Source organism: Eptatretus burgeri, chromosome 5 (genome assembly GCF_056783735.1).
Source record: "Eptatretus burgeri isolate ZD-2024b chromosome 5, Ebu_testis_v1, whole genome shotgun sequence".
NCBI classification, from domain to species: Eukaryota; Metazoa; Chordata; class Myxini; order Myxiniformes; family Myxinidae; genus Eptatretus; species Eptatretus burgeri.
In genome coordinates this window covers 70222100-70244958 of record NC_140965.1, presented here as the reverse complement: position 1 = coordinate 70244958, position 22859 = coordinate 70222100, and the positions used below count along the sequence as shown (strand labels likewise).

The window sequence follows — 22859 nt, the reverse complement described above, 5'->3', positions numbered from 1 at the left end:
ATATATATATATATATATATATATATTATCTGTTCAGGGTACCCTTTATCAAGAAGAATCATCTTGATGGTCTCAATTTCAGCATGGAGTTTATCTGTGGAACAGATCTTTTTTTGCTCTGTTGACCAAGATACCAATCAATCCAATCTTGTATCTCAAGGAACTGAGAATCTCACCAAGTATACGTACTGTCCAGTAAAAGTAGACTGTGGTTTTATAAGCGTCGGCCGATTTCTCAACTAAGACATCCAAGAAGGGAAGTACACCAGAGCGTTTCATCTCTCAGGTGAACTCGAGGAATGGATGGAGAGAGTTGAGGAATGCCAAGAAGACTTTACATGCTGAGGTTGACTCAAAGACAACAAAGATGTCATCCATGTACCGATAATAGATGGAAGGTGGTTGAACTCCAGGATGTGGATCTGCAAAGGCACATTTTTCACAGTAACCTACAAAGATGTTTTCCAAGAGGGGATCCCATCATTACACCACCAATATGAGTATACATTGAATCATTGAAACTGAACTCGACAGAACAGGTCACCATATTCATTGATTCAATGAAGACAGACTCAGAGATCGGTGGAGGTGTCAAGTCACTATGATACAGAAGTTGCGTGCAGACTTTGATCACTTCTATCAGTGGGACATTTGTGAATAGACTGGCAATATCATATAAGCACATTGCGGAATTCTCGTTTAAGTGTGTGACAGACCCTATGGCATCGGTTAATGTGGTGGGAATCCGCAATTACATGTTCTGAGACATTGTCCAGTGCTGGCTGCAATAGTTCACATAACCATCTGGCGAGTTCATGCTGTGCAGAGCCAGTCATTGAAAGAATCGGCCGTAGAGGAACACTATCTTTATGAGTCTTTGGCAGACCATACATCCAAGGTCTATGCGATCTGACAGATCTAATTGTCGTAAACCTCCTTGGAGAGGTCTCCTCGTTTGCAGTGTGACAATAGTCTTTTCGCCATTTGTTTCTCCAAACGAGATGTGTGGTCACGTTCAGTTGTATTTCCCAGGTGTTGGAACTTGGACACATCGCTTACAATCACAGCCATTTTCTCAACGTCGTCACTCTCATTCAGAATAACCATGTCAGAGCCTTTATCTGGTCTGAAAATCCAGATTTCAGGATTGGATTTGAGGTCACGTAAAGCGAGCGACCAGGCAATCACTCTGCATGTGAAATCAGATAAATTGTTTGGAATCCACACTCGGATCATCAATATATCATCATCACACCATTTTAAAGCCTTTTGTCTGAGCAGGGGTCAGCTTTTTGTGGGCTCCAATCATGATACCCTTTCTTGTGGCAATGTTTTTATGGCCGGATGCCATTCCTGACGCCAACCCTTTAGTCGCCTTCGACATGCAGGCATAATTACCAGTATACTGGTACTCATTTTGCCGACCTCGGAAGGATGACAGGCTGAGTCAACCCCCCTGATGTCAATTCAGTGGCCATTGGGGCTCGAACTCAGGACCCCAAGGAACCCAAGCCACCACCCTAACCACAAAGCCAACACCAGGCTACAGGATCATCAAAAGATAAATTTACAAATTCCTGAACCCACCAAAGAATCCTATAATTGGACCTTTGTAAATGTCCGGTATATCTACGTCTACCTTGGAAAGGCAAAGTGTCTCAACGGTTTGAAAACCAGATCAAACAGACAGTGTCCCATTCTTACTATGCTGTTTAACCACGAGTGATTTTCACCACCCGCCGGTTGCTTCCGTCAGTCCAAAAAGACGTTCTGCCCACCTCTCATACAAGTAAAATTTACGAATTCCAGTGCCAGTGTGATGCTAGGTATGTGGGCCGCATATCTTTGAGATTGAAGGATCACAATGAACAACACATCCCTTTGGGGATCAGAAGGGGTCAGTCATCCGAACAGAGACAACCAACTTGGGCTTGCAAGAATGTGCACAGTACGACGACTATTCCCTGTGCCTCTCCAATTCGTTAGCATTTACTGAATAGTCCTCAGTGTGCAGAGCAATATCCTATTGGCTGGTTTAAAATCCCGAGTGGAGGACACAGTTTAGCTCACCTTCGTGCAATAGTGGCCACCTTCATCAGATCAACCAATCCCATTCTTTGTTGACAGAAAAAATCTGTCTGAACATTATATCTATTTTGACTATGATGGCTTGACTGTGTGAAAACTGTACCACAGTCAACATTGAGTGATCATGAAAACCACCCCCTCCCTCCCCCCAACTAGCCCTCAGCTAATTAGCATTACATTTCCACCGGCACATTGGTGATTCATTTCCGCCTACTCATTATTCATGATGCTCTCTGGTTCCACCAATCAGGTAATCCCACCCTTTCTTTCTCTCAACCAATCAACGTTGAGGACATTACATTGTGACTTTATAAATGAGAGTTTGGTGCTTCTTGTTGGTCCGCTTGCACTTTTATCCTGAGGAGTGCAAGTCGAAAAGCTTTGATAATGTCTGTTTTATTGAAATGCGTATCCTCATTCTCCATGTCCTGCCTTCACTCCCCACACCCACAGGAATACCTCTGGCTACGGTTTCCCCTCCACTCCCACCTCATGTTTATATGTGTGTTGTACCGTCCAATAAACGGTGATGACTCCATTTACATCTCACTCGCTGAAAACACGGACCAACTTCTATCCTCTCATCCCAACTCTCTCTTCCTCATATGTGGTGACTTCAATTGCCACCATACCAGTTGGTTGGGAATGGGTACCACTCTCACCTGCCATGGCACTTCAGCAAAAGCTTTCTGCGACTCATTGGGACTGCCTCAATCGGTCAACTTGCCGACCCGGATCTCAACCAACGGAACTCCATCTCTTCTGGATCTGATTTTGACAAATTTCCCTGAAAATATCTGCTGTTCTTCCTTCGCTCCAATCGGTTCATCTGACCACGTGCTTGTCAACATAAACATCTCTCTGGCTGTTATTAGAGAACCACCTCAGTGTCATTCAGTCTGGCATTTCACTCAGACCGCCTGGCAGGGACTTCAAGCAGCCATCAAACACATACCGATCGTCTGCTTCCATCTCTACTTCCTCAGACATTAACTAGTCCTGGGAATTCTTTTAAAGAAACGTTCTCTCTCACTCTCACTCACAGACTTATCCCATCTTCAGTTGTCCTAGCCTTCCTCCCACCCATGGTAATCTGAAGCTTGTGGCGAGGCAGTTGTCCTGAAACAACTTGCTTTCGCCTCATGGAAGGCTAATCCAACTAAAGGCAATCTCAGTTCCTTCCACAAAGTTCGGAACAAGTATGTCTCTACTCTCAGGAGAGCCAGAAAACAACATCTTGCCTTCGCCTCATAGACTTTCAAGTCTGGATCTGAAATCATCTTTCTAATGTCAAGTCTGAACTCTCAAACCTGTCTCCCTCCTCCAAATCCTGGTGGCATCTAATTTAGTCTGTTTCTGGTGTATGTTCCCCCTCAATCCCCTCCCTGACCTCAAATAACAACATAACTGACACTGCACATTAAAAGAAATGCCTAAACTCCGTGTTTGCTTCTAAATCTTGAGTCCCAAACACATTGCTTTCTGTACCCACCTTACCCAGTTGCACCCAGCTGTTCCTGAACTCTGTGTACTTTTATCCCGACAAGATGGAGAGCTTGCTGTCAAACCTCGACTCCGATTCTGCAACCGGTCCAGACGGCATCAGCCCACGTGTCCTAAAAACGTGCTCTGCTGCTTTTGCTCACCCTCTCTCTGTTCTATTCACCCTCTCATTCGCTCAAGGTCATCTACTCTCCACTTGAAAATCAGCAAACATTACCGCTCTTCATAATAAAGGTGCAACAACAGATCCCTGCAACTGCACACCAATCAGCCTTCTCCCAATCATTGGAAAAGTCATAGAATCCATCATCGCTTCCAACATTAAATCTTTCCTTTTCTCCAATGGCTTGATTTTCCATCATCAATTTGGATTCAGACCAGGTCACTCTACCCTGGACATGCTGCTCCTGCTTTCCCAACAATGGATGGAGGTCTTCAATTCCAGACATGAGATCAGAGCCGTCTCCCTTGACATATCGCGTGCTTTCGCTACGGTCTGTCACCCCGCCCTACTCACCAAACTCTCTTCCTATGGTATCCAAGACAATCTCCACTCTTGGCTTGCAGACTTCCTCTCCTGGCCCAACCGTGTGGCCCTTTATGGAATTCTCTCATCCCCTCTTCCTGTCCATGCTCAAGTTCCTCAAGGCAGCATTCTGGGCTGTGTTCTTTTTCTGGTTTTCATCAATGATCTCTCCGACTCTCTGGAAAATCCTCTTTATCTCTTTGCTGATAACTCCACCCTCTGCCGTACCATCAGTCATCCCTCAGACCGGCAAGCATCAGCTTCTTCGCTCACTGCAGATCTGGTTAAAATCACAAACTGGTCCAACATGTGGAACATGCCTTTCAATCCGGACAAATCTCATACTCTCACTATGTCTCTCCAAAAGGACCGTCTGTAACCCTCCCCTCCCCCATATACTTTCTCAACAATCCTTGAGAAGAAGTCCTTTCATTCAAGCTTCGAGGTCTCACTATCTGCCATGATCTTTCCTTGGAAAGCCACATTTTCAAGCTGGCCTCCAAAGCCAGTTGCCAACTGGGCGTTCTCCGTTGTGCAAAGTCCTTCCGTGGTACACCTGAGCTCCTGATCACATACAAAGCTTTTGTCTGCAGCCTGATGGAGTACTGCTCTCCCCTCTGGGCTGGTACCCAGACACCTTTCTCAGATTCACGCTGTGGAAACCACGGATTTTAGGATCATTGGTATCTCCTGCAATGAGGCTGAGTCTTTGGGTCTTTCACTACAGGCAGGTCGGTGGTATTTCTGTCTTCTACCGTCTACTCTCTGGCCTCGCCCCCCTGCTCTGTCCCCCCCCATATTTCTGCAGGGCACTCAAGGTTCGCCAGCAACCCCCTTTTGGTAAAACGATCAAAATCAAGAATCACTGCTCACCTTCACTCATTCATTCCTCTGTTCTTCCACATTCTCTTCAATCCCACTCTTCCTTCCAGGTTTTCAAGGTTCACCACCATCTCAGATCATCTCTAATCTAAAGCCATTATCTTTCCTACCCCCATTAACCTTCTCCAAGTCCACCTTTTTGTTTTCCTTTGCTTATGTATCCATTTTGTCCACCTCCTGGCTCCTCCCTCATTCTCACATCTCTGATCTTCTACACTTCTCTCTCTTTTGTCCCTCAACCCTGCCATTGTGGTTTCCCTCCTCTTCCTCTGCTGTTAATTTTGTTTTGTCCTGATCATTCTACATTCTAGCTCCTCCATGAAATGGTCTTATCAGTACAACAAAACACTATGGAAAACTGATGGTAAGAACTTGACTACTTCCTGTAGAAAAATGGAACCTTAAAAATACTATGTGTGTGGAGAGGGGGGGGGGTTATTCTTCTATTGTTTTTTTTATTGTTTGGGGATTGATTATTTTTCTTATTATTTAGTTTACTTTTTCATTAAATCAACATTGTACTTTAAATGAAATTGATAAGGGTTTACACTGCTGGAGGAAGTGAACCGATTTTGTAAACAGTTATGTGCACCAATCTCAACTTTGTTTTACAAGATGCTCGACACTGTATACTGCTTTTTCTTTATTCTTCAAAAGACACACACACACACACACACACACACACACACACACACACACACACACACACACACACACACACACACACACACACACACACACACACACACACACACACACACACACCACTCCAAAAATGATGGTCGGTTTGTCAATTTGAAGAACAAAATCAAATAAAAAGGCATAGCCAAAGCATCAAAAAGAGCAGAGACGGTTTGCTCGGAGAGGGAGTGGAGGAAGGGGTAGGGATACGAGGGGAGGGGGTGGAGAGGGAGAGAACATGGGGCAGGAGGTGGTGCTGGAGAGGAGAAGGGGTGGGTTGAAGCCAAAAGGGTAAGAAAGTAAGTTGTTTTTTTTTTTGTTTTTTTTTTCCCCATGCAAGAGCAAGGCTCGTAGAAGAGCAAGAGTGGCCTTCCTCAGAGACTGATGCAGTCTACTTGCGTTCAGATCTTGTACACCCCTGTTCTTCATTTCGCAGCCCGTGAGCCACTGGTGGCCCCTGGTGGCCTAAAGTGCGGCCCTTGACATGCAGCCAATAATACACAATGTGAAAACACCCCATCATAAGCCACAATCAATGCTATCAAATTGACATAATGGTTTCAAATGAGTATTCCAAAACGAAGCGTAAAAGTAACATCACTATATCAGTGGATGGCAGTACAACAAACAATTATGCTTGCAGCCCAGTAACCACAATGAAAAAAAATAGTAAGTGGAGGTGGGGCCTAATAGCAGCCATTTTGGAGTCCTGCAGGTGGTGTGGCTGCTCTCAGCAAAAGTGGCCCCCTTCTAAAAAAAAAATGAAGATCATTGTTATACACCCTTCCAGATGGTGAGAGCCACATTGACCTGCAATGGAGCACATGACTCATGACTTGACAACTTTTTTTTAAACTTCACTGAGCCTCAGCCGAAAATATTTATAAAATCCCAAAATGATTTCACTATATGAGGAGCATCGATGCCTTTGCACACTGAAGGAGCTTGACATGAGCCTAGATGATGTTCCTTTGACTGTTGAAAGGTCGTAAGAAGAGCAATGAAATCAAACAAGGGAAGTTCATAGTATACATGGATGGTGGAGATTCCTGAAAGTTTGGGATTTATGACTGAAGCATTGTTTGTCGATAAGGGAGGTGATCAAGAATAAAAATACAGCAAAATAAAAAGAAACAGCAGCAGTAAATGAAATATTCAAAAAGATTTTGAGTAATAAAAGCAAAGGAAGGAGATAATGAAACGAGATTTTCAGCTTTATCAAAGATCCTGTTATCCGAGTTTAATGGAATTAGTCGGAAAATGCCAACATTGTTTCTCTGCCATTTATTATAGATAAGCATATTATAATTGACATTTTCTAACAATCCTGCTTTCAACCAGGGACACAACCTTGTGTAAATGTGCAGTAATGAAAAACCACCCACAACCCGAAACCGGCGACGTGACATCATATCAAAGACAGAGAGAGTTTCTTGTTTTTTGTTCGGTCCGTGTTTACTCTGCGCACCCATACATGGCGGGGATTACACACAGAAAGTTCTTCTCCATAAACGGCCGACAGAAAAGGAACAACACGGGGATTTTGCAAAAACGCGACATCGTTAGTGGACAATCCGTGGGTGGACTTGGGATATTTGGTATTTCCAGTACACAAGCTAAAATCTACAGGAAAAATCATAATAATGTTTTGCTAACATTACGCGGCTTCCATCATCCGAACTAAATAAAAAATATACACTTTTAATCTTTAATCCGTTCCAAGGCTGGTGTGTTGCTCTCGACACTCTAAGCCTCGTAAACCTAACCGAACATAAAAAAGAAGGATTTAAAACATTTCATCACCTTGTGGTTTTTGAGTTTAAAAAACAAACAAACAAAAAAAACAACAAAAAATATGATCTTTTCCTGTTCAACAATCTCACCTGAAATGTAACTTTGCCCCTCTTCCTCTACTCAGGTGAGTGATGAAACTACCGAGGAAGACTTAACAGGCAAAACTACGGAATTTTCAAAGGAACCGCACAACTCGAGCCGTGTGGGTTCATCGTGCGGATATACACCGTGCGGTCATCGCTCGACTCGCAACATACAAAAACAATTAAAAACCATAGCAAAGCCGTGAGTTGCGTAATGAAGCTTTATACTTGGAAAACAAAAGAAATCGGAAAGATTATTGTCCCCAGAAAAACACCCCCTAGCGCTTGGGACTGTTGCCCGTTTTCAAAAATATTCTCCGCGATGCTGACGGACGGAGCGGCGTTGCTATGTACACGACGTCATTACGAGCGACTTCAGCAATGCTGGGCTGCGCTTCAGGGTACAATTATGTAACCCTCCCACGTGCAAATTAAAGCTTCTGTTGTCATCTTGGAAAAAAATTTAAGAACAAAAGATTGCCCGTGGCCTACCCAAATGAGTTTGCATGTTCTTTCTTTTCTTTCTTTTTAGTTTTTTTAATTAAGAGGTAGTAAAGTCAATGCTTTAAGAGACAGAGGGAGAGAGGGATAGAGAGATGTGAATGACCTATCGCTGTCATTTCTTGGTTATAAGAATGTCTTGTGAGGTAAACGGCAGCTACAGTTAGGGTAGGCCCATAACTAAATGTGAGTAACAAAGCAGAACTTTTCACCTTTATTCCCACTTCTGACACCAGTCCTATTTGAACTTCATCTTTAGTGGCAACGCACGGCAAACAGAATGCCGCTACCGCTCGCCCCTGCATCTGGCGAGCTTGACCCATTTGCGATGCTCACAAAGCAGCATTTACAGCCACGAATCTCAGCTTGGCCATCAACCCTGCAAATCAGTGCCTTTCAATACGAGAGAGAGAACCCACACCCAAACTCCCGTTCCGCGCTCGCTGCCACCAACCGCCGTGCAATTCCGGCATCCTGCCCAGTGGTTTGCGCTCATTTGTGGCTTCCAAATTAATGTGCGACAAATGCTGGCGGCGTGCTCTCAGCTGGCGGCCGCAAACATGGCATGTAGCCTCATGACTGTGTGGAAAATATCAATTCCGATTCGCCCAGAATCCGGAACAAACAAACCAAAATGATCATACCCAGAGTAACCCGGTTCTAATGCCAAAGCATTATCGTTTTTTTTTTTTTAAATTGTGACAAACCATCCACAGATAGTCCATCCACTAAATAAAGCAAACAAATCTCTTTGTAAGTGTCTTCATTTTCCCAGATTGGCCTCATTTACACACAGTAGTTCCACGGCAACAAATGTTCTCAAATGTACTTTAGACCCCATGACAAATTTGAATTGAACCCTTAGTTGTGGAGATGTAGTGTCACTATGCTCAACAAAGACTGCCATTTAGGGATGGCTTTTCCGAAGCAATCAATTGATCGAGCGAATGACAAAATCCATGATGCTGGGATGACAACAATGACAACAGGTTATACGATTTTATAACCAAGGTCATTGTGTAGGACACAAAGCACATGTAGTGCTAAAATCGATGTGATTCCTGACTGCATAAAGGACCTGTCCTGCGTCACTGCCTCTTCAGCAACTGGAACAAATTGCCGGCGGGCATTAATGGCGTCCAAAAGCCCCTGCATATACGTCCCATTAGCAACGTCACAGAGCTTCTCTCCAGAGAACAAGTGCCACGGGCTTTCCGGAGCACCATGGATGGATGAAAGATGCAGGGCGATGAGGGCAGACCACGGAGCCAGGGCAAACGGGCGGCAAGGCGCATAGCAAAGGGCCAACGGTGAGGGTCAGCGCAGGAGCAACAGATGAGGAAGACGAGGGGAAAATGATGAGACAGAGGTTTGGCTGGACAAGGAACAGGTGGCAGCGAACATGTACGGGTATCAATTGGACGTGTCCGAGTGGACGCTCCCTGGCCCTTCAGTCGGTGATGTAACAGATGACGGTGTTGTGGCATCTTGCCATCCACCATTGGCCTGTTGGGTAAGGTGGTGAAGAGTAAGGGAAGGAAACAACAAACACATGTGAAAATAAACCAATTTCAAGTTGCTTATGCACATTTGACCAAGCAGAAAACAAGTAATGATGATGGGAAACAATAAGGATTACTAACGAGTTTGTCCAATGTTTGCTTCCCTTGTTGGAAAACTATTGTCTCTGCTTGCAGATTGATGATGAAGATAAAAAAAAAAAACTTTTTTATCATGATATTGAGAAGTTAATTTAGTGCATTTCTCTGTTGGTTTTATTGTTACGATACTGGTCAGCAGAAGCAACATGAGAAATCATTGCCATATGTTTGAGACTTCAGGGAAAACTGACCAATACCGGGGAAACTACTGATGAGACAAAGTGAGACAACTACTGATGTTCTCCGTGTGGGGGACGGATGAACGGCTAACTAGCGCTGAGGCTCAGTTGAGAGAGCGGGTGTCAGGTTAACGTTAACATGAGGCGGGTCACGAGTTTACAACAGAAAGTGGGTATTGAGTTAATAGAGAATGGGTGTGGAGTAAACAGAAAGCAGGTGTCGAGTTAACCTTTCTCACGGAAGGGCAATGTCTGCATCCCAAGGTATCCCTTTCATCTGCCGATCAAAAGCCACGTTATCGTTCGAAATTGCTTGGGCCGGTAACGACCCCTCAGTTTGATGGAATAAAAAAAAACAAAAGCGATTTTTATTTTCCTCGATACAGCACATTATCGTTGAAAATATTCGACTAGCTGTGCAGAGATGAATACTTTAAAGGCGAGAAAGAGTGTAGTGAACCATGAAGGCTCCCATGGTCACGTCCTTGTGCGTTAGTGACGGTGTTTGACACGGCGAATTTGAAAGCCCCATTGTGTGCGATAAATACAAAAATGCTTGATAATGCGTGCATCTAAATTAGCCTATTATATTGTCATTAGCAAAAATAATGCAGCTAATTACATATATCATGTAATTATGCCTCTGTGTCACTCGATATGCTGACAGACTTGATTGTTCTCCATTAAATGTTACAATCACACTCTTGCAACATTCCCCTTAAAACAATTACCCACTAACTACACTCTGTTATTGCACACACTGGCTAAGCATTGTGTGTCGCATGCCTTGACGCAGATTTGTGGGGTATGTGCATGGGGCCATCATACATGGCCTTGCATTTCAATATATCCACATCACACGTTCTTCGAACGTTTCCTTTTAGGATTTGGGGGGGGGGGGGGCCCAAAAGACGATTGGAAAAAAAAAAAATCAAATCCAATGTGGTAACAATTGTTTAACCACAACCAACTCCCTTCAAACTGCTCTTACATCAATTCACAAGTCGTGGATGTACCCAACTATAACTTTTGACTAGCATAACCCGTGCTCTGCGCGACATGTTGGGGTGGGTGTGTTTGAGAAAGGAACTGATGCAGAGTATCAGTAGTAATTTTACTTTAATGCAGTAAGTGGAATACAATGTTCGAAGTACTTCTTGATACACAATGCTTTGGGTTATAGCATTGTCATTGTGGAACCCTTGTTTTGTAGTTGGTATAATTTGCACCGTAATGTCCGAGACCGACGTGATCATGAGAAGGCAATATATAGCTGACCGTGGCTGAACACCGGCTGTGGAAGATATAACCCAACTTTATCAAAGGTTTGGCCTTGCGTTTTGTTTATAGTCATGCAGTTGCTGACTCTTACTGGAAACTGTTCTTTTAAGAATGAATGGCAAGTTCACATCTGATGGGGCCAGTTTGATTCGTGGTATCAACACATAGGCACGATTTCACTGTTTCAGAACCATTTTATTTACTTTCTTTTTGTACCATGCACCTCATATGGTCTTTGAGATAATGTAAGCCGAATATCACGTGACTCGAACGCAGAACAAAGTCGAAGATAGCGCGACACGAAACCACAAACTCGGAAATAATATATAAGATTGGAAGGAATAGCATTTGACAAGATGAGAGGGCCTGACAATAACAACAAGAAAAAGAGCAATCAGAGATTGCAGACCCTCACCAGGACTTGTTTTGTATGGTGTTTGTGTTCTGGTGCGTTATATAATTAAAAAGAGACAAAACTAGGACTGCCACTTTATAACTTCTGGCAGTGATGACCGGGTACCAAGACGTACCCGCTTTGATCGGACAACTGACCCTGACCCATGACGTTTTTTAAAAAGTACAATTCAATTTAATTCAGAATGGGATTAAAATAAATTCAATTAAAATGAAATGGAAGGCCAAATACTGCAGGTACAGTCCTGCATTGGAGTCATCAGAAGAAACACAAAGAAGCAAAAAGCAAAGATGAAGTAATCAGTAAGAACCTGGATAGGATTTGGGTTTCAGTTGATACTCCTTTACCCTTAAAGGTCCCCTGACATGCAAAATAAACTTATTTATAAATTAACTTGACCGTCCTCGTAAAGAAATCACCCATGTTTTTAAAAAAAAAAATCAAAAATGGTACAATTAGAGCAATATTTCGATCATTTCTGGAGCTATTCACAACTTGCTATGCCCCACCCCTTAAAAAAAATGGACTTCAGCGAATCTCTGCGTGACGTCACATACAGTAACTCGCACAGAGTGGATTGACTCGAGTCGAGATGTCGCGCGCCTTGTACAGTACCTACAAATGCATTTCGCACATGTTAGTGCAATCTCGATGATCGTCTTAATTCCAGTGATTGTTTCGCGAAAGTTTTAAATAGTTTTAGCCGTACTTTCGAAAATGGCTGCAAGATGTATCGTAGCAGGATGCAGCAATACAAGCAAAGACGGTGTAAGCCTTCATGTATTCCCGAAAGATGATAATCGTCAGAGAATATGGACATCTAAAGTGAAGGTACTGCTTCCATTGGCATGCTATTCATTATCATTTAGCCAAAATGCTAGCCTGGTGTTGGCTCAGTGGTTAGGGTGGTGGCTTGGGATCCTAGGGTCCTGAGTTCAAGCCCCGTCGGCCACTGAATTAATACACCAGGGGGTTGACTCAGCCTGTCATCCTTCCGAGGTCGACGAAATGAGTACCAGTTCCAGTGTGTGTACTGGTAGAGGGGAACTGCATCAGCGACACAGTCGCGCTTCAAGAAATGATAGCTACCCCGGCAGCTAAGCTGCCATACGACCACCACCACCAGCCAAAATGCTGTAATAAAAGAAAAGGGAAAAAAATGTTTGCACAACTATGAAAGACAAATGTATCTGTCCTATTGCACGGCCTCATATCCTCGGGACTCTTACGCATTGATTTATACATTGTGTGCATGCTAATACAAGTTACTTGTCAACTCGAGATCTCTCGAGTCTAGATTAGTCCGATAAATCCGTCGTCCGTCCGACTAGGCCGATAAATCTGACATGCTGTATCTTTATTTTATGATTGTCTTTTTTTCATTGTTTTCTACTGGCGCTTCATGACGACAGTAGGAATAAAATAAATAAAAATGCAACAGAACGTCAGATTTATCGGACTACTCTGGACAATTGTGTCGCAAGGTGTGTTCTGCACACAAGTTTTCATCGTATCCGGACAGCGAGGTTGCTTCATTTTATGCACGGAGAGACACGGCCGATGACGTGCGCTGGCCTTGTTTGTGATTAATTGGCCGCGAGAAACATGTCCGCTGCGCTGTTCACATCACCTCACTAAGATATTTCTGATATCGATCAGTATGCAAGTCGAATTTACATTGTTGAATTACGAAGAGGATTTAGTCCAACCAGTTGTTATTTCCGAGTCTTCCTTCGATATCCTCCCGATCATAATTAACTCCGGAAATTTCATCGCCATTTTCCTCTGCTTGTCCTGCTTTGGGCTCGAACTGCTAAGGCTGTATTTCATTTCCAGCTGCCTGAACTTCACCTCCCGCGACTATGTTATCCCACAATTCTCCATGTGATTCAGACCAAAATCCTTCATTTCTCTCACACTCACTGTCATTACCAGACAAATAAAAGTCCATGTCATCCATTATTCAAATCCAAATGTTCGATTTTTTTTTAAAGCGGAAATGAACGAAGCGATTGAGTCGACCAATCAAATGTGGAAACGCACAGCAAGCTAATAGAATCACGTAGACCACCCACCCGAGTAATTAACGTGCAGCCTTTGACATCCTGTATATGACGTCATGTGGGTTACGCCCCTTTCAGGAGAATTTTTAGGGGCGTTCCCGAAGACGTTTGTTTTTTTTTAATTTTATATTTTACAGAATGAGTGTTGTGAAAAAAATTGTCAGATCTGAAATCACGATGAAAAACTCCTCCAGGACATATATAAATGAAATTTATGTACTTTGGCATGTCAGGAGACCTTTAAACCGATCCAAACACAACCAAGTGAGCCTTATTTTAAAAAAAAAGAATAAAAAAAAAAGAACAGATTCGAAAAATTTATGGCTGCCAGATCGTGCGTCCGATCAGGTTGAAAATTAAAACATATATTTCCCATCAATACTAGATCATAATTGTGAAGTTTCACTTTGATTGATAAAACGGTTCAAGAGAATTTTTTTTTTTTAAAGATTTTTGGTCAATCCAATATGACTGTCAGATCATGTGACCTTTCATTTATTTGTGAATACCCTAGTATCCCAAAGGCTCGGGGAACTTTTGTGTGAAGTTTCCCTTTGATCTGGCGAGCCATTCTGGAGAAGAATATTTTTTATTGGTTTTAGGGTAAATCTTCTATGGCTGCCAAACCATGCGACCGATGATGTCATATGTGTGAACGTTTTGTTCCTCATGGATAGGCAGTCGTACTTGAAAAGTTTCACTTCAATCTGTTCAGCTGTTTCAGAGAAGATTTTTGAAGATTTTTTTTTTTAATAAAAAAAACAATGCGGCCACTAAACCACATGACCAATGACATCATCATTTTTTTTAATTGCCCAATTTATCCATAGATGACCCTCAAAATTTTTCATACTGATCGAACGTAGCATTCTATGTATGCAATTATGACGTCATAATTAAGGCACCTGTGACATTAAAAAAAGAAAAAAAACCAGAGAGTTGGTGTCAAAGCCACCCAATGCTCACCTGTTTATACGTTTATCGTTTTTAAAAGACAAGTGTAATAATATTTTTTATAAGGCATTGCAGTGAAGTCTGATCCAAATAATTTTAAAGCAATATAAGTATTTCTATATTGTAATCAGTAAAAAATAGTGTGGTAGATAAAAACATTAGAAAGGAAAAAAACTTTAACGTTGATGTGCTACAAAAAAGTTAAGTTCAAAACAGGTCAAAAATTTGAAATTTTTTTTTCATTTCAACTTCACTACATCAATAACATACCCCAAAGGAACCTCCATGCCAAATATCAGCATCCTAGTACACATATTAAATGAATGGCAAGCTTCTAAATCACTTTCACGAAAACCTTTAACATTTTCACGCTCACGCTCACGCCAGGGATATCGCTATAGCTCTCTGTTCTTCGAACAGGCAAGATAAAAAAATCACACTTATTTCCCTTGAGGAGTACTTGCCATGTGCCAAGTTTCAGTTTTTTCTTGGTGCGGTTTTGGAGATACAGAGGTCCAAAGTGTTTCCTTTTTTCCAACATGGCTGCCACACCACGTGACCTATGACGTCATAATTATCGTTAGAACATTCTATATGAGCAGTCGTTCCGATGGTGAAAATTTCGTCTCAATCCTACAAGCAGTTCCAGAGAAAAACACTTATGTTCTGTGTGGACAAGCAAACAAACAGACAGACAGCCAAACGGACCCAACTGCAATACCCTCTCCTCTGGTGAGGGTAACAATCCTGTGATGAACGTAATAAATAGAGACAACAAAAATCCCATGTCTAATTTAATAAATGGAGACCACAACAATAATCCTGCGAGTTGGTCTTCCTTGTGGTATCGCACAACGAAATGACATGAGATCATCCGGCATGGCAAATGCTTTCACAACTATAACGGCACTCGGTAAAGAACATAGTCTCGCTTCACGCACTCATTCTGAACTAAAATACCATCGTTAACTGAACATGCCACCATTATCTCTGTTCTTGCATATGACAGCTTGGCTGCCAGGTAGCTATCATTTATTGGAGCGTGGCTGTGCCACTGATGCTGTGCCCCTCTTCCATTAAATTGGTACTCATTTTGCCAACCTCAGAAGGATGACAGACTGAGTCGACCTCACCTGGTGTTAATTTAGCAGCCAAAAGGGCTCAAATTCAGGACCTGAGGATCACAAGCCAGCCACCCGAACCACTGAACCTACACAAGGCTGTGACTTTTATGGCCCACTGCTATTACGGCCCATATGCCCTATTAGGTCACATACATTGCCATTATCTGTAGCTTTATTGATTATTAATTATTAGGCTATTTCAAGACCACTTTTGTGCATGCGTCAATGATGATGAAAATGAAAATAATCTCAAACTATATTCCCCATGGCGAGTGGATCATATGTATGAAGTTTTGCATTGATATGTTAAGCAGTTCTGGAGAAGAAGGTTTTTAAAAACTTTTATTTTCAATCCAATGTAGCCACCAGACCACGTGACCGATGACAACATAAATGTAATTCTTCACTCACACCAGGTCGTAGATCAGATATATGAAGTTTCAGATTTCTCAGATAAAGATTTCAATTTAACCAATTATGGCTGGAGTACTACTTCACCAATGACGTCATTGTTATCACCATCTATACCCTTCGGGGAGTTGACGCACGCCAAGTAAAAAAAAAATATTCGGGGAGCCGTTTTGAAGATGAATCCACATGATGTCCAATTTTTTTTTTCCCCTTTAATCCAACAAGTCTGCCATGCCATGTGATCTATAATGTCAGAGTTATCAATGAAATATTCTTCATGGGGAGTCCCATCTATGTTTAAAATTTCACATTGATCGATCAAGCAGTTGCAGAGAAAATTTTTTTAAGCAAACACACGCACGTACGCATGCATGCACACACACCTTGCAGTCCCTTTGAGGCAAGAATAAAAAGCACCTTTTCACTGGACTGAACATTTGAAAAGTAGTTGGAAGTAAATTTTGATGCTGTAAGCCTGGTGTTGGCTTAGTGGTTAGGTTGTTGGCTTGGGATCCTAGGGTCCTGAGTTCAAGCCCCACTCAGCTGTTGAATTAATACACCAGGAGGTTGACTCAGCCTGTCATCCTTCCGAGGTCAGCAAAATGAGTACCAGTGTACTGGTAAGGGGGACATTGCATCAGCGGCATAGCCGCGTCCCAACCAATGATGCAACCATCAGCCACAGAGAGAGACAGAGACAGAGGAATTGTAAGGCATTCTTAATTATGCCTCTGAAGTCGGGTGACAATGTGCAAAACGGCAAGAGGAGAGAGGAAACTGGACAGGCAACAGGTCAGACACGTTGGATTATTTATATTGATAAATGCACAAGTAAGCACTTTATTTTTGATGTTCGTTTGTTTTAAACAGCTGTGTGATGGCAATCGACAGGTTGTGTGTATATGGGGTCAGTGGTTTGGAGAAGGGGTTTTATTCTTGTGTGATGATGACCTCACGGCACATGGAGACTCTTCTTGTAACCATAGATGCTCTGGAAAGATCCACCCAAGTTTTGAGACAAGGACCTCACATCACATGGAGACTTTACCTGTAACCAAAGGTGCTGTGCCTGGATAGATCCATCAAGGTTGTGAGACGAGGACGTCATGTCATATGGAGACTTTTCATACAAAGGCGGTGTGTGCGGAGACATCCACATGGGTTTTGAGAAGTGGACCTCACATCATGTAGAGACTTCCTGTGACCAAAGGTGCTGTGTCTGGAGACATCCACACGGGTTGTGAGACGAGGACCTCATGCCACATGGAGACTTCCTCGAATCAAAGGTGCCGTGTGTGGCGATACAAAAAGCCGGGCGATGCTAGGTAACGCTGATGTTACCAAAGGAAGCATTTACTCACCAGTTGCAATTTGTCGAAAGTTCCTCTCCAATTGTAGCTTTGAAAGAGTGGAGCCAAGGCGAAATAGAAGAGATTTAGTGAGGAAGAGAATTGGTGTGGGAAATGTGGAACGTTGATTAATTTTAAAATGCTCCGCAATCTTGGAACATCAATGTCATCGAGCCATTATGAAATATTCGTGTGGTATTAAGGTGCACCCTCGTACCTTATTTAAAGATGGGATTCTTAACACCTGGACTTTTACAATGTGCAGTAAAACACCCATCTCCCCAAAGCATATTCACTTCCTTCCATCCCTGTCTTCACCAAGCCCATAAATTCTTATCGGTTTTGCTAGGCCGTCCATCTCTGCCTGACTGGCCCAGCAGCCTCTAGTCTTTTCTGCACCTTTGTAGAAATGCACACAGATTCCCTAATGTACCAATGCTCATACCTTTTAAAGGGGACGTGGTATTTAAAATAAAGGGACACTCGTTAACGATGAGAAGATGGACAATAAATAAAGAATGCAGAAATAACTTATTCCCATCATACAAATCCATTGTTTGTGTTAACTTATACACAAGAGGACTCCATTTGACCCATCATGACTTTTTACAAGCAATTTTAACCAATTTTACAAACACATCTCGATTATTAACTTGCAAGTCCCATTTAATCGCTAGGCAGGGAATTAACCAGCAACAACACATAAAGCTTGTAGCAAGGTATTATGTACACATTTAGGACATGGGGGACCAAAAAATGAAAGTCATTGTATGATTAAGTTTTGCATATCATTTGTTAGCCAACATCATGGGGATTCAGGATCTATTTGGGCAAAGCTTAATTCTTCCTCTTTCTATTGCTCTGACAGGGTCAAAGCTCTGACCAAACTAACATCTTAGGATTAAAAGTGCAGATTTCTTTAAAACATTACGTACTTCCTTACGACCTTTGATGTTTTGTATACTGAACACAAACTGCCCTTTGGTATTGATTTTTATATCATAGGTCTGTCTTGGTAAACTTATTCTATGGTTATAAAATCAAGCTTATAGCTACCAGTAATTTTGTAGCAGCTTGATAATGCAATTTGTTACGTACTTCCTAACATTTTTGATAGCCTGTGTTTGGATAAAAAAACATGCTTTGTAAGCAACTATATCCATAGGACCCTTAGCAAAGTATACATTTTCTGAAAGCACAGACACTTGGGCATTATATAACATTAAGATTGTTTATCTTATTAAAACTGGGTTCAATTTCTAAGCTTTCTCCTCATTTAGGACCACAGTGTACACAATACCATGCTACAAGCCATAATGAACTATTCAGATATACCATGGGATTTTCAACATTCACAACCCAAATTATAATGGAACAATTAACTTTACATCCCGATGCAATATGATGGGAGGGAAAAAAAAAAACAATCCTCCGCAGGTTCTTAAAAGCAATGTGCTCCACCAGAACGGCAGTATGAATTCAAATTGACACCAAGGAGAAGCAATTCCATGACCAGACAGCTCAGAAATGATCGCTCTACCATATGAGCTGGAGTACAACACCTGGCCCTTTCCACAGAGGTCTCTCATCGAAGTGTGAGGGGCGTTCAAAAAGTTAAACAGAATATTCGTTTGTACCCTGTAGAACCGTGGTTTTTATCCTGATTATAAACCTACATTGATGCTTATTTTCCAAGAGTTATTTTTTTTTTACACAGATGACAAAGGGAAACACCAACACCAGTTTCTATTAACTAACAAAGGGAAACATGTTTACAGATTGACACAGCTCGGGTTGTTGTTTCGTATGTAGCCTGTGGTTGCAGGTTGCATCATTTTTGGAGCGCGGCTGTGCCGCTTATGCAGTGGCCATGATACCAGTAAGCTGGTACTCATTTTGCCGACCTCGGAAAGACAGGCCGAGTCAACCCACCTGATGTTATTTCAAGGGCCCGACGGGCTCGGACTCAAGACCCTAAGATCTCAAGCCAGTCACCTTAACCGTTAAGCACCAGGCTTTCAGCTCAGGTAAAAGGAGAATATCCAGACAAAACACATGGTCACATTGCAAATAATTTGAGTGGCATGAATGAAAGAGGTAAATGCAAAATAGTAGGGTGTGGAGGCAGAGACGGTCATTGAGAGTGAAAAAGATTGTGAGTGGGTAAAGAATAAAGTATGAGGCGACGATGGACGGCACTCTTGAGAGACTGAGACGAAGAGCACGAGGGAAGACTGAGGGAATCTGTTCTATGCATGAGTTAATGGAGTGATGAAAGACTGGAGGTGAGTATTTAGCTCAGAGTTGGAGGGAAAACAGGTGTGGATTTCTGAAAGAACGTGGGGAGGAGGAGGCTACAAGTGAACTGAGGAAGTAAAAGGCAGGTGGAGTGAGGAGTCCACGAACCTGCTTACAACGGGCAAGAAGCAGACAGACCATGGCACTCGAACTCATGAAGCACATGAAGCCTGAGTAACCCGAACAAACAAAAAAGCAGATGTATTAAGTTGTACAGAACTTTCAAGGACAGCAGTGAACACATTTAACAACGTGAAAACAGTTACAGCAAGCGGATAGAAAATAATCCGACTGGGACCCGCATAGCCATGCGGAAGCGAAGCGAGCCTCGTGTGCACAGCAAGCACCTGGAAGTGGTCCCAAATCTGGCATTAATCTCACCTTGTTTGTTGTTCATTAGTTTGATCCAGTTGTTTGTTATGTCATATGATAATCCATCCATCCATTGGGACCATACTCTGTGCAGAGCGTTGGTGCTGCCAAAGCAGTCTCCTTGGCTATTGGACACAATCCTGGACGGGTGGCTACTGGACACAGGATACCAGCATGCTGGCACTCATTTTGCCAACCTCGGAATGATGACAGGCAGAGTCAACCCCATCTGGTATTGATTTCAACAGCCGAGTGGGATTTGAATTCAGGATCCTAGGATCCCAAGCCCACCACCCCAACCATAAAGCCAACACCAGGCATATATGATAATGAATCTTGTGACAATCTAGCATTGAGGGATCATCAAATTTTATCCGAAGAACCAAAGAGTCAAACAAATGCACGGATCCACAGTGACCATGAATGGAAAAGGTACACCTCATAATCCACAGTGGCCGTGAATGGAGACGATGCCTCTCATAGTCCACAGTCGCCAAATAGACGGCTGACTTGAAACAAAGTCCCTTCAAGATGATCCCAGAACAGGATGGTGGACAAATGTAACTGACCCACAAACTCTTTCACAGGTGGAGGCATTAATTGTGGAGGATCACGATGTTATGGTCGTCAAAATGTCTGCAGAATTTGTAATATATTGTTACGAATTCACGCCTGCCGGCATGCGACCGGCCGCGTACCTCCAATCGCAACCGCGTCGCCCACCGGTCGGACAATTCAGTCATGACCCTCCTGGAACTATCGCCAGGAACCAGTCACGGGTGGGGGTTTAACCTCACCACAGCCCAGTCCACATTCTACCCGCGCGAAATAGGGTCACTCGCCGGATGTCGATATACCTAAGTACTCGCGCGGGTAACCTACCGAGGGGCCGTACCTCGACGCAGGTCGGCTTGGGACACGAACCCCTTAAGCGGTCCGTTCCGTTCTAAAGCGATAACCGAGCAGGTATTATCGCCGACCTCGACGGATCCGATTCTCCTTACCGGGTGTTTAAAACCCAACTAATTATTTCACGATGCAAGATGGCATTGTCAACGGGGAAAGGACGCGACGAACGGGATACATTTCACACAAGCACATTTATTAACAAGCACATGTATATACAGCCAAGGCAGTCATGCAATAATACAATCAAGAAACAGCAATACCACTGACTACAAGCAAGGATCAATGTACAGGCACTTATACAGGACTACTTATAGGGACACGGCGCCACAGCAGTCATACAAAAGCAAGAAATGGCCACCTCCAAAGACGAGGGTGGCAGACAGGGTCCGCGGACCTTTATGGCACGGGACCTGGAGGACCGAACGGGTCCCGTGAGACCGTAGCAGGTTACCTGCACCCTCAAGGTGCCTCGCTGGTCGGCGAGTCACAACGTCCCGCTCCCACGACAGTCAGTGTGGTCGCGCCTGGTTCTGGGCCTCCCACGTGGCCGGCAAGCTCTCTCCGGCACTCCTCGTTCGGACGCGCAGGTCCACCACACAGCCGGCACTGCTGCGCCTTCCGTCCGCGTCTCCCACCAACAGGCCGTTCACAGGACCACGAGCACAGGAACCAAGCGAGGAAAAGAAGAAGAAGAAGAACTGGACCACCGGGGAGACAGGGCAGGAGAGACGCATGAACCACGGAGAGAGGGTGAGCCTCACGTGCGGTCCGCCCTTTATAGCGCGGGGCTCCGCCCGTCGCTCTGACTCGTTCTCGGCTCCACCTTCCTTCGAGAAGCTTCTTGAAAAGGGACCTTCCCTCACTCCGACCGCCTCACGCCGTGCATCCACCAATCGGAAGAGAGCTGCCCTGCCCCCTTCCCTTCACACCAAGCGTGGGGAAAATAGGTGGGAAAAACCCCACAGACTCCGCGAGAGCTTTTGTTTCCCTCGCGCGTTCTCAGACGGTTTCCGACGCGGAAACCGTCGTAGCGTGGTCCGTGGAGGATGACGTTCGGAAGCGGACGTAGTGGCGAAGATGGTGGTTGTTGTGATAGTTATTGTAGCGTGGTTGGCGTTGTGGCGTAGTTGGTGGCGGTTGTTTGTGTGGAGGTTTGTTGCGTGCTTGGTGTTGTGGCGTACTTGGTGGCGGTTGTTGTTTGCGTGGTTCAAAATAACGATAGATAAAGAAAAACGGCTATCTCAAAGAGTCGCAGCCTGGCGAAACACGAAGAAATTCCCTTTAACAACGGTGGGGACCAATCTGAACACTCACTTACCGGGATAACTGATCTTAGGACCTTTCTGGTGTTCTACGAATTTCCACAGCCGTAACAATATCAATGAGTTTTCACGATGATGCACAAATACGTGGAACATGTCCAAGGTCTCAGCCAGATGGGTCTTACAAAACCTCTGGACTCAAGATCAACAGCAATGACTGCCACCATGTCATGAGCTTCTCAAATTGGTTGTGCAGATCCAGTAGACTATCGCTCAGTTGCTAACATTCACCACTGGAATCCTAAAAACAAATTGGGATCCATGCAAGCACAAGCGATCACTGACCCCCAATAATAAAACCCTCAAACCCTTAAAAATTCCCAACCCAACCTTCAATCGGCAAGACCATGCCCTTGATTCCCTGGGATGCCAAAATGCTACATCTTATAAAACTAGAATCATCGGAGACTATTACGCCATCCCCATGACAACCATTGTGGCAGGCCATCAAGGTCAAACACTG

General features: G+C 43.6%; 1 protein-coding gene across 6 annotated transcripts in view; it reads right to left on the bottom strand.

Annotated features, from left to right (window-relative positions):
• Window positions 1–6948: 6948 nt before the first annotated feature.
• The window catches only part of LOC147026660 (pre-B-cell leukemia transcription factor 1-like), a 261795-nt gene continuing 245884 nt past the window's right edge, over window positions 6949–22859 (bottom strand). For 3 of the 6 annotated variants that reach the window (XM_085882339.1, XM_085882337.1, XM_085882343.1), the window contains 2 exons: window positions 15076–15171; window positions 6949–9564 (listed from right to left, as the gene is read on the bottom strand). In XM_085882339.1, coding sequence (XP_085738465.1) covers window positions 9472–9564; window positions 15076–15171 — 189 coding nt within the window. In that variant the 3' untranslated portion in view covers window positions 6949–9471. The remainder of the gene's footprint in view (window positions 9565–15075; window positions 15172–22859) is intronic. The other 3 variants (XM_085882340.1, XM_085882341.1, XM_085882338.1) reach the window with 1 other exon arrangement.